Genomic DNA, 16,533 nt, shown 5'->3' on the forward strand with positions numbered 1-16,533 from the left:
TGAAGGTTATCACTGCAGAAGTCCCATCCATACCATTTTAGATGGTTGCACTGCCACATCAAGCCTTAAAGATTTAAAAGTTTTGAACTCTGAATTATAATGTTACTTCTGTATGTGGACTCCAATGACAATGAAACATATTGCTATAAAATCCCTCCATGCTAGTCAGGATAGCCTAGGCAATGCTGCAGTAACAAATAAACCACCAAAAATCTCAGTGGTGAGACACAATGAATTTTTATTTCTTACTCTAAAAAGAAATCCAACACAGATGAAATAGTGACCTTCTATCAACCCAGTCTGGAATAAGCAGCCTCCAAGGTCACCTTGGCAGGGATAGAGAAGCCTGAGGATGTTTGTAAAGGCTAGACCTGAAAGTGGCTTATATCACTTTTGCTCACACTCCATTGGCTAGAACTCAATCACATGGGCACACTCTTAACTGCAACGGTTACTGGGAAATAGACTTCTTATTTTCAAGGAAATGGAACCAGTGTGATAAACACAGCACTGCCTCTGCCACACCCTTCAAATGCCACTTCTATGGAGCTTCTTGCCTGTGTACTCTCATGGAAAACCTGGGTACTAACATTCTTTCATAGTAAGAGCATGGGTTTCATTTTTGAGCACACTTTTGAATGTTCTTCATACAGAGAGTATTTTTCTACCAGGGACTAAAAAAAAAAATCTAAAGACGTTGGCTGAACTGAAGACCTTACCATAATCATCCCAATTAGAATTTCCTTCCTGGACACACCCTTTAATGGAAATTTGACCACTAACTACAACCACTACCACAAACCACCCATTTGTCAAGAGTAACCTCTTTGCCATTGTAGCATACAGCAGTTGATGGGAGCTTCACAGAAGTTCTTGAAATCCACAGTCCTTGCCTGGCACACTCCAGTGCTGCAGGCTGACATTATCAATGGCAGTGTCCCTGTCTTTTGCTCCCCTAGCCCTCCACAGGCTGAGTAAGCCTCTATCATCTGGAATACAGTGTGGCTTCTGTTTTCCTAATTGAACCCTGACTTACTACCTTTATAATGTTTCCCTCTGCTCATGTAGTCTTTGATGAGTCAGAAGGTCCTTTCCACGCTCACAATGTGTGTACTGTGTCTCATCTATATGCACTCTCTGATGGGCAAGGAGGTATGAATTACGACTGAAGCCCTTACCACATGCCTTACACTTATAGGGCCTCTCTCCTGTGTGGACTCTGAGATGAACATGAAGATCTGAATTCCGGCTGAAGCCTTTACCACACTCATCACATTTATATGGTTTCTCTCTGGTGTGATCTCTTTGATGTAAATGAAAATATGAACTGTAACTAAAGCACTTTCCACACACTTCACATTTATATGGTTTTTCTCCAGTGTGAACTCTCTGATGAGTGTGAAGAACAGAGCTATATGCAAAATCCTTTCCACACACATTGCATTTGTATGGTTTCTCCCCTGTGTGGACTCTCTGGTGAATGTGAAGGTGTGTACTTTGGCTGAAGCCCTTTCCACACTCACCACAGCTATATGGTTTCTCCCCTGTGTGAAACCTCCAGTGGACTTGAAGAACGGAGCTCGAACTAAAGCACTTGCCACACTCACTGCATTTGTAGGGCTTCTCTCCAGTGTGGACTCTCTGATGGACAAGAAGGTTGGAGCTCTGATCAAAGCCCTTCCCACACTCTTCACATTTATAGGGCTTTTGCCCTGTGTGTACTCCCTGATGAATACAAAGAAGTGACCTAAATCCAAACCCTTTCCCACATGCATCGCATTTGTAGGGCATCTCCCTTGTGTGGACTCGATGATGGTTGTGAAGGGAAGAGCTGCGCCTGAAGCCCTTGCCACATTCTTTACATTTGTAGGGTTTGTCTCCCGAGGGGACTTTCTGATATCTGGGAAGGTCTGAACTCTGTTTGCAGCCCATAGGCCATTCGTGGAATTCATAGGGAGTCTCACCTGAGTGGATTTTACAATGAACGATAAGATCTTGGCTCTGACTAAAGTTCTGTCCATACTGGTCACATTTATAAGATTTCTCTCCTAGGTGAGTGCTGTGATGGACATGAGGATCTGTATCATCTGCAAAGGCCACCCCACAGTTATTACATGGGAAAGGCTGTGGTAATACATGGGCCGCATTACGTTGTTCAACCGTTGATTTCATACCCAAGTTTTTCCCACAGTTGGGATGTCTACCAGGGTCCTCTCCTTTACATTCTTGGGACTCATGATGATCATGTGAGGTCCAACTGAGGCTGTCATCATGCTGAGCACGTCTGTATAATTTCTCTTCCATGTAAATTCCCTTATATCTTCCCTGAGAGTTCTGGGGCTCGGTCATTATGTTGGCTTTCCTCCACGATTCTGGGGTAAGAACCTGTGTCAGGCTTTGCCATGCTGTGATATCTTGATTTTTGATAATGGCATTTACTACATAGTTTTCAGTTTCAGAAATCTGAAGAGAAATGCCTGCCCACTCTTCACTGAGGGAAACATCTTCTAAATGTGGGGAACACTCTTCTTGAAGGTTCCTGATATAATCCTGACTCACAGTTAAATCCCGGATCCTTTGTTTCCAAATCTGCCAGCAATGAAGCACTTCTTGCGAAAGGTAACTTAACCCCTTTGCCTGAAGATTCAAAATGTTGTTTTTAATCCCGTCTCCTAGGAGAAGAAGGAGAATTTGGCTAAGAGAACAAGTCAATCATCTGTCCAGAGGTTTTGAGAAAATGAAATATGATGGGGTGGGAAGTTGTCCCTGGCTTCTATTGACATGTGAAACAATTAGAGCCACAGTAATTCTAACCTGTGAGCTGCCAATTGGAAATCAAGTGTTGTAGGGAAATTAAAAGAAATCTTGGCCAGGTGCAGTGGCTCATGCCTGTAATAGCAACACTTTGAGAGGCTGAGGTGGGAGGATCACTCAAGCCCAGGAGATCAAGACCAGGCTGGGCAATATAATGAGATCCCATCTCTATAAAAAAATTAAAAATTGGCTCAGTTTTGCCTATGATCCCAGCTACTTGGAAATCTGAGGTTGGAGGATTGCTTAATCCTGGGAGGCACAGGTTGCAGTGAGCCAAGATTGTGCCACTGCACTCCAGCCTGGGTGACAGAGCAAGACCTTTCCACCCCCACACCGCAAAAAGGAATAAAAGGAAATCTTAGGAAAATTTTATGAAGGAAGAAATTCACCTCCCTGCTATAAGAGTAGTCGATAAAAAGCCTTTAATAATCTTGCTACAAAAGGTATGGGAAAGGCTCTCATTTTATGTAGTGTGTGTGTATATAAATAATACAAATTGATGGAGTGTTTTTTATATGTTGGGCAGAGTAAGGGACACAAAGGGTCACAAGAGGTTTCAGAAACAAGCAAGTCCTATCTCCTGATAGCTTCCCTTCCTTCACATCACTGTCATATGGAGGACTATCATATATGTTTGTGTACAACCTGCACAACTGTACATGATGAGCCTTAAGGGGATGGGGATAAAAAGGCAATGGGGATTGAAATGGGGTAAACATTGTGAAATATGGTCCTGGCGTTGTGCGGGGATGCGTATGTAAACCTCTGAGACAAGCTTTAAGAGACATTCTTTTTATTTTCCCCGAGGTTCTTTGTCTTCATGAAAAGATAGATACCACTCAGATCCTACAATCCATTTCCTTCAGTTCTGCCCTTTTAAGTTATTGCAGAATCTCAAACAGCCATGACTATGAGAATGGGGAACAGATACTGTGGCACTGTCAATGGCCTGGCACCCAGGGAAGCAAGACTGTGGTATGTAAAAAACAGGGGGCTGAGGCAGAAGAGGATGATCATATTCTTGGGATCCTAAGATGGGTTTCAAAATGGCATGAACATCATGGTCAAGTCCCACTGGATACTGCTTCTGGTTCAAGGTCCTTTCTGCATTGTTTTATTGAAAGTGACTTTAGTTTATAAGATAGTATCAGGGAAAGGGAGACCATGAGCTGCCCCGAATGGGCTTTAAGCAGTGGTTTCCCAATTGTTTTGATTGTAACCCACAGTAAAATCAGCATTATGACTCAGTAGGAATAGGCACGAACATCAACAGAGACTGCTCACTAAAACAGAAGTTTTATCAGCTGATATTTACATATGATGTGCAATACACTTTGATGAATTCTTTTGTTTTGTTCTATTAATCTATTTTTTTTCTTTCTTTATTATTATTATACTTTAAGATTTAGGGTACATGTGCACAATGTGCAGGTTAGTTACATATGCATACATGTGCCATGCTGGTGTGCTCTACCCATTAACACATCATCTGGCATTGCTAGTTATGACACAGTAATTTGATTTCAGGACTCACCAAGAGGGTTTTATCCGGCAGTTTGAGAAACAACTGCAGGGATATGCAGATTTATGCAAAAGGTCCTGTGTCTACAGTTTACACTTTGGTTTCACGAGGTTATTTATTAAAAACACAGGACCTAGGGCCAAATTAGCATGGCTCAAATCCTAGTTCTTCTTATAAGCTGTGTGATCGTGGGCAAGTTATTAATTCTGTGACTCAGTTGTTTCATCCATTGATATGGTTTGGCTGTGTCCCTACACAAATCTCTTCTTGAATTGTAACTCCCATAATTCCCACGTGTCGTGTCCCATAATTCCCACATGTCAGAGCCCCCACACAGAGTCCCTACTAGGGCACTGCCTATTGGAGCTGTGAGAAGAGGGCCACTGTCCTTCAGACCCCAGAATGCTAGATTCACTGACAGCTTGCACTGGGTGCCCAGAAAAGCCACAAACACTCAACACCAGCCCATGAAAGCAGCCAGAAGGGAGGCTATACTCTGCAGAGCCACAGGGGTGGAGCTGCCCAAGACCATGGAAACCCACCTCTTACATCAGTGTGATCAGGATGCAAGACATAGAGTCAAAGGAGATCACTTTTGACTTTTAAGATTTGACTGCCCTGTTGGATTTCAGACTTGCATGGGGCCTGTAGCCCCTTTGTTTCAGCCAATTTCTCCCATTTGGAACAGCTGTATTTACACAATACCTGTACCTGCACTGTATCTAGGAAGTAAATAACTTGTTTTTGATTTTACAGGCTCATAGATGGAAGAGACTTGGCTTGTCTCCGATGAGACAATGGACTGTGGACTTTTGAGTTAATGCTGAAATGAGTTAAGACTTTGTGGGACTGTTGGGAGGCATCATTGGCTTTGAAATGTAAGGACATATGATTTGGGAGGGGCCAGTGGTGGGATAATATGGTCTGGCTGTGTCCCCACCCAAATCTCATCTTGAATTGTAACTCCCAAAATTCCCATGTGTCATGAGAGGAACCTGGTAGGGGGTGACTGAATTATGGGGGCGGGTCTTTCCTGTGTTTTCTCATGATAGTGAATGAGTCTCATGAGATCTGATGGTTTTAAAAAGGGGAGTTTCCAGCTGGGCACGGTGGCTTGCACCTGTAATCCCAGCACTTTGGGAGGCTGAGGCGGGTGGATCACGAGGTCAAGAGATTGAGGCCATCTTGGCCGACATGGTGAAATTCCGTCTCTACTAATAATACAAAGATTAGCTGGGTGTGGTGGTGCATGCCTGTAGTCCCAGCAACTTGGGAGGCTGAGGCAGGAGAATTGCTTGAACTTGGGAGGTGGAGGTTGCAGTGAGCCAAGATAGCACCACTGCACTCCAGCCTGGCTACAGAGCCAGACTCCATCTCAAAAAAAAAAAAAAAAAAGATTTCCCTGCACAAGCTCTCTTCTCTTGTCTGCCACCATGTGAGACATGGCTTTCACCTTCCACCATGATTGTGAGGCCTCCCCAGGCACGTGGAACTGTAAGTCCAGTACACCTCTATCTTTTGTAAATTGCCCAGTCTTGGATATGTCTTTATCAGCAGTGTGAAAACAGAGTAATACATCCATAAAAGGGGGATAATAACAGTAACTATCTGTATTAGTCCATTCTCACGTTGCTAATGAAGACATACCCAAGACTGGGTAATCTATAAAGGAAAGAGGTTTAATTGACTCATAGTTCCATGTGGCTGGGGAGGCCTCACAATCATGGCAGAAGGTGAAGGAAGAGCAAAGGGACATCCTACATGGTGGCAGGCAAGGAGAAAGCCTGTGCAGGAGAACACCCATTTATAAAACCATCAGATCTCATGAGACTTATTCACTCTCATGAGAACAGCATGAGAAAGACCCCTGCCCCATGATTCAGTTACCTCCTACCAGGCCCCTCCCACAACATGTGGGAATTATAGGAGCTACAATTCAAGACAAGACTTGGGTAGGGACATAGCCAAACCAAATCTGTATCTCATAAACTAAACTTAGGTAACACATAACTGTATATGAACCTCTGAGAAATGAAAAGGAGGTTAGATATTTATCAAAAAGTAATCAAATAAGCCAACACTTAGATTACACTTACTACATACCAGTAAGTGTTGGCTATTTTAACTGCCAACCAAACCAAAGTTCTCCCTTGGTTCCTTTAACACTGGTTTATCCAAAACATTGGATAAACATTGGTTTTTTTCTCCAGAAGCAACCAATAGATCAAGGCCCTTGGTGATGTGTGAATTTTATAAGTCTCATTCTAAGAAATATGAGGAAAGAATGAGAGCCTAAATGTGTGAGTAGGGGAGGAAGGGCTTACTTCCTGCAATGAATGCCCACAGGCCAGGGGTATGAGATTTAGGGAGAGCTCCCTCACAAACCCATCACAAGGGGCCAGATCTGTAAAAGCTCATTAACTGTAGGTTTCTAACCTGCACATGCATCTCTTAGGAGTTTTCTCTCCAGTGGTCAAAGTTTCTCTTTGTGGTCTAACTGGAATATTCTATCTGGTTTGAAATGATGATTTGAGGAAACAGGTCCAGTGGTCTGATGCTCAGTTACTCACTCACTGACATGAGGTTCCTGAAGTTTTCCAGCATCACATCTTGGTACAGGTTGATCTGGGCTTTATCCAATAGTGCCAGCTCTTCCTTGGTGAAGACAACAGCCACGTCCTTGAATGTCACCCTTTCCTAAAACATCAACCACATGCCACGTCAATCATCCACACAAATGACTGGTCTTAGTCTGTTTGAGCTGCCTTAACAAAACACCACAGTCTGATTAGATTAAACAAAATAAACTTATTTCTTCCTGTCCTGGAGGTTGGAAAGTCTAAGATCAAGTATCACCAAGATAGGTTTCATTCAGGTTTCTTCTCTTGGCTTGCAGACAGCTCTGCTCTCACTGTGTCCTTACATGGCAGAGGGAGAATGAGAGCAAGCTCTGTTGAGGCTCTCATAAGGACACTAATCCTATTGGATCAGGGATTCCCAAAGGACAGTATTAATCAAATTATAAAATATGGCCCAGGACACAGGCGCAGATAAATCTATACTAAGGTGTTGTGCTGATACACAAGTCCAGTAGTGTTTCATGAGTTCATTTCCCATCACACGCCAAGGTTTGGTATTTTCACTTTTTCATGGCAGATTAATCTATTTTTATCATGTTAAAAGAAAGTAAGAAGACAGGGTAACTAAAAGCATTGGCTCCTAGATTCAAAAAACACAAAAGAGAAAAGGGAGATTATTAGGATAATTACGAACACTTGGATATCAACTACGTATTAAAAAATAGTGGTATCAATGTGAAATTTCTTGAGTATGTTAGCAGTAATGTGGAAATGTAGGAAAATGCTCTTATTCTTAGGAGATACAAACTGAAATATTTAGGGATGAATTATAGTAATGCCTGCAATTTATCCCCAACTGGGTCAATCAAATAAAATATAGACATGTGTGTGTATATACGTATATTATACATATGTTTGTGGGTGATTGTTAACAATTGGTGAATCTAGGTGAAGATTACACATTATGCTATTCTTTCGTTTTCCTGATAAATTGAAATTTCTCAAAATAAAAGGATGCGGGTAATCATCTGGCATTAATAACCATCTCCTCATGTGTCTTTTGGCAGCACAAATGTCTTCTTTCGAGAAGTGTCTGTTCATATCCTTCACCCACTTTTTGATGGGGTTGTTTGTTTTTTTCTTGTAAATTTGTTTGAGTTCATTATAGATTCTGGATATTAGCCCTTTGTCAGATGAGTAGATTGCAAACATTTTCTCCCATTCTGTAGGTTGCCTGTTCACTCTGAACAGTAGTTTCTGTTTGCTGTGCAGTAGGTAGTTTCTTTTGCTGTGCAGAAGCTCTTTAGTTTAATTAGATCCCATTTGTCAATTTTGGCTTTTGTTGCATCATCACTGGCCATCAGAGAAATGCAAATCAAAACCACAATGAGATACCATCTCACACCAGTTAGAATGGCGATCATTAAAAAGTCAGGAAACAACAGGTGCTGGAGAGGATGTGGAGAAACAGGGACACTTTTACACTGCTGGTGGGACTGTAAACTAGTTCAACCATTGTGGAAGTCAGTGTGGCGATTCCTCAGGGATCTAGAACTAGAAATACCATTTGACCCAGCCATCCCATTACTGGGTATATACCCAAAGGATTATAAATCATGCTGCTATAAATACACATGCACACGTATGTTTATTGCGGCACTATTCACAATAGCAAAGACTTGGAACCAAGCCAAATGTCCAACAACGATAGACTGGATTAAGAAAATGTGGCATATATACACCATGGAATACTATGCAGCCATAAAAAAATGATGAGTTCATGTCCTTTGTAGGGACATAGATGAAACTGGAAACCATCATTCTCAGCAAACTATCACAAGGATAAAAAACCAAACACCACATGTTCTCACTCATAGGTGGGAATTGAACAATGAGAACACATGGACACAGGAAGGGGAACATCACACACCAGGGCCTGTTGTGGGGTGGGGGGAGGGGGGAGGGATAGCATTATGAGATATACCTAATGTTAAATGATGAGTTAATGGGTGCAGCACACCAACATGGCACATGTATACATACGTAACTAACCTGCAGGTTGTGCACATGTACCCTAAAACTTAAAGTATAATAAAAAAAAAAAAGAAGTACTGAAATAACCTATTGGGTATTATGCTGATTACCTGGGTGACAAAATTTTACACCAAACCCCCGCAACACACAATTTACCCACGTAACAAACCTGCACATGTATCCCTTGAATCTAAAATAAAAGTTGGAAGGAAGAAAAGAAAATTTAAAAAAATTAAAAAAACCATCTCCTCATCAAGAAACCAATTTTTACATAAAATATTTCTATGGCTGCATATATCACACTGCTCAGAGTTAAGTATTTATAGATATGTTCTCTCAATAGACTCTGCATCTCTAAATAAAGCAGAGGTTTCAAACAAAAGTTGTAAGCAGTTACAAAGGACTTCACAAGAACATGTTACTAACAATTGTCCAATTACCAAAATCTGACAATGATTAAAAACAAAATCTAGGGGAGTCAGCATGGTTGTCCTAATAGCACCACTCTCTCAGTAACACTACTGGATGCCTTCTTCTGTGGGAGGCAACAAAATTGAATTGGAGATAATCATTCAGGAAATACAGATACACTGAAGCCTACTTGGGGTGTTCCAATGTAGGAAGAAGGGGTTAGGAATAGAGGTTCACACAGCCTACTCCCCATTCTCCCTTCTCTGCCTCAGCTATAGAGCCTGGGAAAACAAAACACTCATTTCTCCACCACCCTTGTAGCTGGATGGATCCCTTGTGGGAATCCTAGGCAGCAATTCTCATAGGATGCAGATACAAGGACAGCCCCCAAATATTAAGAAACCAAATTTATAAATGAATAAACACATGCAAAAATCTTTAAATCTTTTCCTCTATGAAGTATTCTTGTATAACCATCTATGAAGTATGAATCTATTCAAGCATCTGGTGCTTCCACTTACAAGAAATACTGTAGATAGAGTAACACATTGAAAGACACCAAAAGGAAGCAAACAAATGCATTCCAAATGTAGGAAAGAACACAGGACACCAAACTTGGTTTCTGCAACAAGTCAATAGCAGGAGAGAATAAAGTAGAGGGGCAGATTTCTCTAGATTAAAAGACATTATGAGATACAACAACTAACTGTATGATAGTATAGACCTTGTTAAGATCCCATTTGAACAAACCAACTGTTAAAAATTTTTTTGAGATAACCAGGGAAATTTGATTATTGTCTGGGTATTAGATAATACCAAATAATTATTGATTATTTCATTAGTCCATTTTTAAGGAAATATATACTGAAATACACAGAGAGTGTGGTAAGTTAGATTGCTGTTTAGAAATATCCTCTTCCATGCTCTCCAATCCCACTAAAGGCCCAGAGTGTGTTTCCTTACCTCTTTAGTTTTGACTTGGCAATTAACCTGCTCTGGCTACCAAAATGAAGCAAAAGTGATAATGTGCCAGTTCTAAACCTGGGCCTTGACAGATCTCACATGTCCACTTGCTCTCTTGTCCCTCTGTCTTCACTATGAGGATACACCCAATCTAACCAAAACGAGCAGAGTGCTACCAAATATCCATGGCATTAGCTTTAGGTCCAGGCCATAACCATTGAGGACACTGTTACAGGAGGCTGGAAAAATGGTGACCTGGGTGATGCAGCGGTGAACATTTGGTGAACTGTTGCTGTAATTTAGAAGATAGAAAATGTACCTAATGAATCTTGGACTTGGGCAAGATGGTTTCCAGGCAGCAGGATAAAAGTGTGAGCTCATTCATTTTAGTTGCATATATAATAAGGTACTATACAAAAGTGATATGCTCAGAGAAAAACCAGTACCATGTGAAATACCATGCCTCTTTCAAATACTTTGGGAAAGAAAAAAACTGAAAAAGAGATTAAGCAATTCTCTTTGGCAAAAAGTTAACTGTTGAAACTGCATGATGGGTACTGCAAATGGAGGATCATAATACCCTTTGTTCTTTTTGTGTATTTTCATCATTAATTTTTTTCATGATTAAAAGAAAATCCTTCCTCCACGCTGTGATGGTCTTTCTAATGTGTCAACTTGGCTAAGCTACAGTCCTCAGTTATTGAATCAAACACTAATCTAGGTATTGCTATGAAGATAATTTGTAGATGTGATTAAAGTCCATAATCAGTTGACTTTAAGGGAGATTATTCTAACTAATCTGAGTATGTCTGATTCAATAAACTGAAAGGTCTTATGAGCAGAGCTGAGGCTTCCCTGAGAGGTGGAGAAATTCCACCCACAGACAGTAGCTTCAGTCTATGTCCAAGAGTTCCAGCCCATCCTTCCTGAGGGGCTGCCCTGTGGATTTCGGACTTGCCTAGTTAGCCCCCATAATCATATAAGTCAATTCCTTATGATAAATCTCTTAATATATATCTCTTACTGGTTCTGCCTTGCTGACTGAACTCTGACCAATACATACCCATTCAAATCTTGCTACTTATTGAATGAGACCAGTCACATTTAGAGTATGGTCATGTATATGCTGCCCATGCACTCGGATGCTGCGGCAACACCAAATTGCTATAAAAGTTTCTGAACTTACTCTTGATTCTTTTTCCCTCATCGGGCAGTGATAAGCAGTTCATGGACTGGTACTGATACATGAACTACACTTAGAGTAGCACCAAAGTAGACATCTTGAAATCTGTGAGTTTGTTTCTTCACTTCTATAAAGGGAGTCAAACCACCTGCCTCACAAAGTCATTATGAGCAGATAAAGTACCTAATACATAGTAGTCACTCAAAAAATGCTGACCTCCTTTCAGAAAACAGAAGTGTCTGGTTCCTCAGAATGAACAGCATATTTAAAGAGAAAGAAACCCTTAACTTACCTGGAACTTAATCATACTGTCTTCCTTTTGGAAAGGGCAGAATTCTGGAAAAGCAGAACTGCAAAGAAGAAATAATCCATGAGATCATGGGTTCAACAAGTTGTGAATGAACATTGGTTCCTTCCTTATCTGTACAAGTTTCTCACAATTTCTCCTCTCCCTAGATACCATCTCTTCTCACTCTGAACAGACTGAACTCCCACCTCCTCAAGACTTCCCTAGATTTGTCCCCAGTCCCTCAATCTCAGACCACTGTGTAACTCCTATCTCTCTCCTGAAGCTTTTGGGTCAAAACCTGAACATTCTTTTCCTTTTCTGAGACTTGTGAATGAACTGACATAATCTACATCTCAATTATGCTGGAAAAGAGGCTCCAGAATTGCTGAGTAAGGGAGCAATCTCAGGGCTGGGCACAGTGGCTCACACCTGTAATCCCAGCACTTTGGGAACCCGAGACGGGTGGATCACTTGAGGCCAGGAGTTCGAGACCAGCCTGGACAACATGGTGAAACCCTGTCTCTACTAAAAACACAAAATTAGCTGGGTGTGGTGGCAGATGCCTGTAATCCCAGCTACTCAGGAGGCTGAGGCAGGACAATCACTTGGGAGGCAGAGGCTGCAGTGAGCTGTGATTGCACCACTGCACTCCAGCCTGGGCAACAGAGACAGACTTTGTCTCAAAAGAAAAAAAAAAAAAAAACAGAGGAAAAAGAAAAGAGAGAGCAATCTCAGGATGACAGGGACCTTCTGCTATTTCCACTTTCGCATGCAAGACTTGATCTTGTATGGCCAAGCCTGTGGTCTAAAGAACATGCGGTTAGCCAAGATATACAAATTAAATCCCAATTTTTATTATTATGTTAATCAATAATACACATTTTTAAACATCTACACCTTGACTCTTGGCTTCCTAAACTATCTCTCCAGCACCCATTCTATCCCCTGCTTTTGCAAATATTGATGACACACCTATGACATATAAGACACATTCTCTGTTCTGGAAATGCTCATGGTATACTGAACTACACATGTTCTCAGACTGCAGGTAGACCAAAGTGGGTAGACAGAGACCTTCTAAGCTTGCCACTTCATATACACTAAAGCCCCTTCCTGTTCTGCTTATATCAGTGGATTCCCTTGCCAGTTAGCTTCCAGTTGGGTTCAGCCAATGGGGAAAGCCAGCAAGAGATCCAGGGAAGGGACAAGAGTGAAGTCAGAATATTTATTCCCCCAGGTTTTTCCCTAGAGGTTGCTGTGGAATGGCTATGTTCCATATCCATTGACCAAAGGTCACGGCCTCCATCAGGCAGCTGTCATCCCATAAATCTTTCTTCAGGTTTTAGTGACTGCCTCCTCCCTTAGCCCTTCAGTCCTAAAGGCAGGAAGTTACCCTGCTATCACTAGCTCTGAAATATTGCAGTATCCTTTGTTGATTACCACAGCCTGCCTACGACTTTATAGACTGTCCCTTTATTAAGCTCTTCTCAAATTACCCAACTTGAGTGTTCTGTTTATTTTTTATTGGGATTCCATCTGATAAATCCTGTAAACACAATTGCCTCTGGCCTTTGTGGAGAAACTTATTGTATAAAATTGCCACTCTAAGCACTGTGGAAACACCGAAGATTAAAAAACAAAAGCCCAAAGCCACGTTTCTGCCTTCTCAGATAGTGCTTCTTACACTATCTGTGATAAAGGACTAGTTTTTAAATTATTATTACTGTTACTTTCAGTCTGTCACAGACTGATATTCTGGTAAGATACAGTAACAAGAAATTACCAGAAAAAGGAAATTAAGAAGGTATGCAAATTAAAGCCCAATTGTTATTATTATGTTAATCAATAAGATAAAATTTTAAACATCTACACTCAAGTTCTCAAATTATCTGGTCACAGACCAATATCATTTATTGGCACTGGTCTGTGGGCTACCCTTTGAATTGCAGCTCACAGGGTTATAGAATCAGGTTAATAGAATAGGAAATGTCTTTTTGGTAAATCCTTGGACTCTTTTTCTCTCCTTTCCTACCTTTAAGAGACATCATTAATCACTTCTTATTTTGAGCTCCAACAAAGGCCAAAATAAGGAGTGTTCAACTCATTAGTACAGCATGAATTACATCGTTTTACAATAGTTAAAACCTACCAAGAAAACACTCCTCCTTTCCCCTGTCAAAAAACTACAAATCCTAAAAAAAAAAAAAAAACCAAGCTGTAGTCTTTTATCCACTGTACTTGGTAAGGATCTTATCATTTAACAAGCACTCAATCAATGTTTCTCAATATTAACAAATGCACAAATAGAATTGGCTTGGATATTATACATTAGATGCACGTGCAAAGACATAAACTCACCCTCTACTTCCAGTACCTGTTCTCACTGAAGAGCCAATAATGGGACAGGTTTATTTTGAAGCACACATCCACACACGTGCACTCACACATATATGGTTGGGGGTTTGGTTTCCTGAATTTCTGGCTTCAGACACTACCTGCCTGTATCAAGTCAGGGCCGTGGCAGGAACCAGATGGCACATTGAAATTTGAGGGGAGTTTAATAAACAGACAGCTTACAATGGTGTTGGCTGGGGGTAAGGAAGTCACAGTGGATAAGGCTCTGTCCTGGGAAGTGACAGGGAGGTGCCATTATAATACCTGGGCCTTAAGAGGTAAGGGGAGGGAGCAGTCCCTGGAGCCTGGAACTAAGAGGACTGTGTGGCCAGGGCCACCCAAACTATGACCTGTTGTTTAGAAGGGCAGCTAATCTGTGACAATCCTGCAGAGAGAGAACTGGGGGACAAGATATTCCAACTCACACCTCTTCCTCTCTCCAAACTTTCCTGTTGAGACTTCCCATTGGCCAAAGACAAGCAAGGCCAGAAGGCAATGGCGGCCTTTCAGGGCAGACAGCAGGGTGGAAAAGGTGGGGAGCCAAAGGCATGGGACACATGACACCTCAAGACTCTTGTTTTTTCCCTATCTGCCAAAGTCCACACAGCTCTCACACAAATGCCTTTCTCATCCCTCACCCTGACAACGACTCTGATCTGAGGAATGCATCAGGAATGAGACCAGATGCCCATATCAACCTCTTCAGGGAATGAAGACCTAGAGGAAAAGTGCAGCTGAATCTGGAACTGCAATTGCCCAGAAACACGATCAGAAATGTAATAAATGCTGCTATTACACCTAAAATAATTAACACTAAATCTCTAACTTTATCAAATATACAGAGAGTGTTCAAACTTCAAATTTGTTGAGTGTAATTTAACAACTTATATTTGCTAATGTGCTTTATAATCCTCAAAGTCCCCACTCCCTGGCTCACAGCATGTGAAGTGAGAATGGAGTTAATAATTTGGGGCAGTTCTTTTCTTTTCTTTTTTCTTTGAGACAGTCTGGCTCTGTCGCCCAGGCTGGAGTGCAGTGGCGTGATCTCAGCTCACTGCAAGCTCCGCCTCCCGGGTTCACGCCATTCTCCTGCCTCAGCCTCCCGAGTAGCTGGGACTACAGGCGCCTGCCACCACGCCCGGCTAATTTTTTGTAATTGTTTTTTGTAGTAGAGACGGGGTTTCACCGTGTTAGCCAGGATGGTCTCGATCTCCTGACCTCGTGATCCGCCCACTTTGGCCTCCCAAAGTGCTGGGATTACAGGCGTGAGGCACCGCGCCAGGCCTGGGACAGTTCTTTTCAAAATGTATTCGGTGACATTAAACTCCAGAGTTATTACAGTATTACAGTCTGAGTTGTTTCTTTATTGCCAAAAGCCAGAACCTCTGCCTTGAAGTCAGAAATTCCCCAATGGAGTCAGAGCTGCCAAAATCCAGAGTTCAGACCCAAGACAACTCCCCATCCAAGAACCTAGGGGTGCTGAGCCAGAATCGCCCCCACAAAACTGAGCGAGAACAGCCCAAGCCATCCTCTATATCCAGAGACAAGCTGCTTAAGCAAATCCCTCATCCCATTCAGGGACGCACAGTGCAGCCATTACTCCAAAACCCTGAGCCTGCGCCCCTCTGCCCTCATCCAGAGATGCACATCCCAAGACTGACCCTAAGCTTCGACCCGAGGAGGCACAGCGCAAGTCGCTGTCACGAAACGTGAAGATGCACTGTTTTGTCAGACCCAGGGCTGCTCCCCAAACCGAGCCCACGCTCGAGCCCACGCTCTTCCCATCCTATCCCGGGTAGGTCGGGCTGCTGAACTTCCCTAGTCTACCCCACCTACGAGGCCTTATCATTGGTCACCAGTCCCCTCTTCCACTCCTCCTACTTCAGTCCACAGGGACGGGTCACAGCTGCACATCCTACACCCCTACTCCTGGCTACGCCTCCAAGAGGGGCGCGGTCCAGACCGGACTCACCCCAGCGTCCGAAACAATGTCGCCCGCAGCGTGCGTCCGGTACCACGGCGCATGCGCAAGGAGGCCTATGGCCTACAATCCCCAGAAAGCCCCGCGCGCAGCAGTGGCCATTCGCAAGGCTACCCTGGTGAAGGTAGCCTTTGACTTCCGTGCATTTGGAAGTCCTTTGACTTCCGTGCATTCGTCTAAAATAACGACAATCATAATAACGATAAAATAATGAAATGTTAAATAAATCACTATCAACGATGAAAAGAAGTTTCAATATTTTACTACTTGGAAATGGGCACTTTACCATTTTAGTGAAGACTTTTATAGGTTCTTATTTTATAGGCATGTCTTTTAACGTTAAAACCACGAAACTTTTCAATT

General features: G+C 42.2%; 1 protein-coding gene across 3 annotated transcripts; it reads right to left on the minus strand.

Annotated features, from left to right (window-relative positions):
- Positions 1-216: 216 nt before the first annotated feature.
- Positions 217-16,218, minus strand: ZNF285 (zinc finger protein 285). 3 transcript variants are annotated; one of them, XM_009435803.5, is made up of 5 exons: positions 16,162-16,218; positions 11,799-11,856; positions 9,119-9,139; positions 6,907-7,033; positions 217-2,672 (listed from the first exon to the last, which is right to left on the minus strand). In XM_009435803.5, the coding sequence occupies exons 1-5, from the start codon at positions 16,212-16,214 to the stop codon at positions 1,042-1,044; spliced, it is 1,890 nt and encodes a 629-aa protein (XP_009434078.4). In that variant the 5' UTR covers positions 16,215-16,218; the 3' UTR covers positions 217-1,041. The 3 variants fall into 3 exon arrangements, with proteins under 3 accessions (XP_009434078.4, XP_063657959.1, XP_001146899.5); XM_063801889.1 differs by having other exon boundaries at positions 6,773-7,033; positions 16,162-16,202; XM_001146899.7 differs by lacking the exon at positions 9,119-9,139.
- Positions 16,219-16,533: the final 315 nt, after the last annotated feature.

Source organism: Pan troglodytes, chromosome 20, assembly GCF_028858775.2.
Source record: "Pan troglodytes isolate AG18354 chromosome 20, NHGRI_mPanTro3-v2.0_pri, whole genome shotgun sequence".
Classification (NCBI taxonomy): domain Eukaryota; kingdom Metazoa; phylum Chordata; class Mammalia; order Primates; family Hominidae; genus Pan; species Pan troglodytes.

Coding starts and splice junctions, on each gene's coding strand:
- ZNF285 (XM_009435803.5), bottom strand. CDS start 16,214: ATGCGCCGTGGTACCGGACGCACGCTGCGGGCGACATTGTTTCGGACG. Junction 7,034..9,118: donor TTCAAGGGATACATGTGCAG/GTTTGTTACGTG, acceptor TTGATGTTTTAG/GAAAGGGTGACATTCAAGGA. Junction 2,673..6,906: donor CAGGAACCTCATGTCAGTGA/GTGAGTAACTGA, acceptor TTCTTCTCCTAG/GAGACGGGATTAAAAACAAC.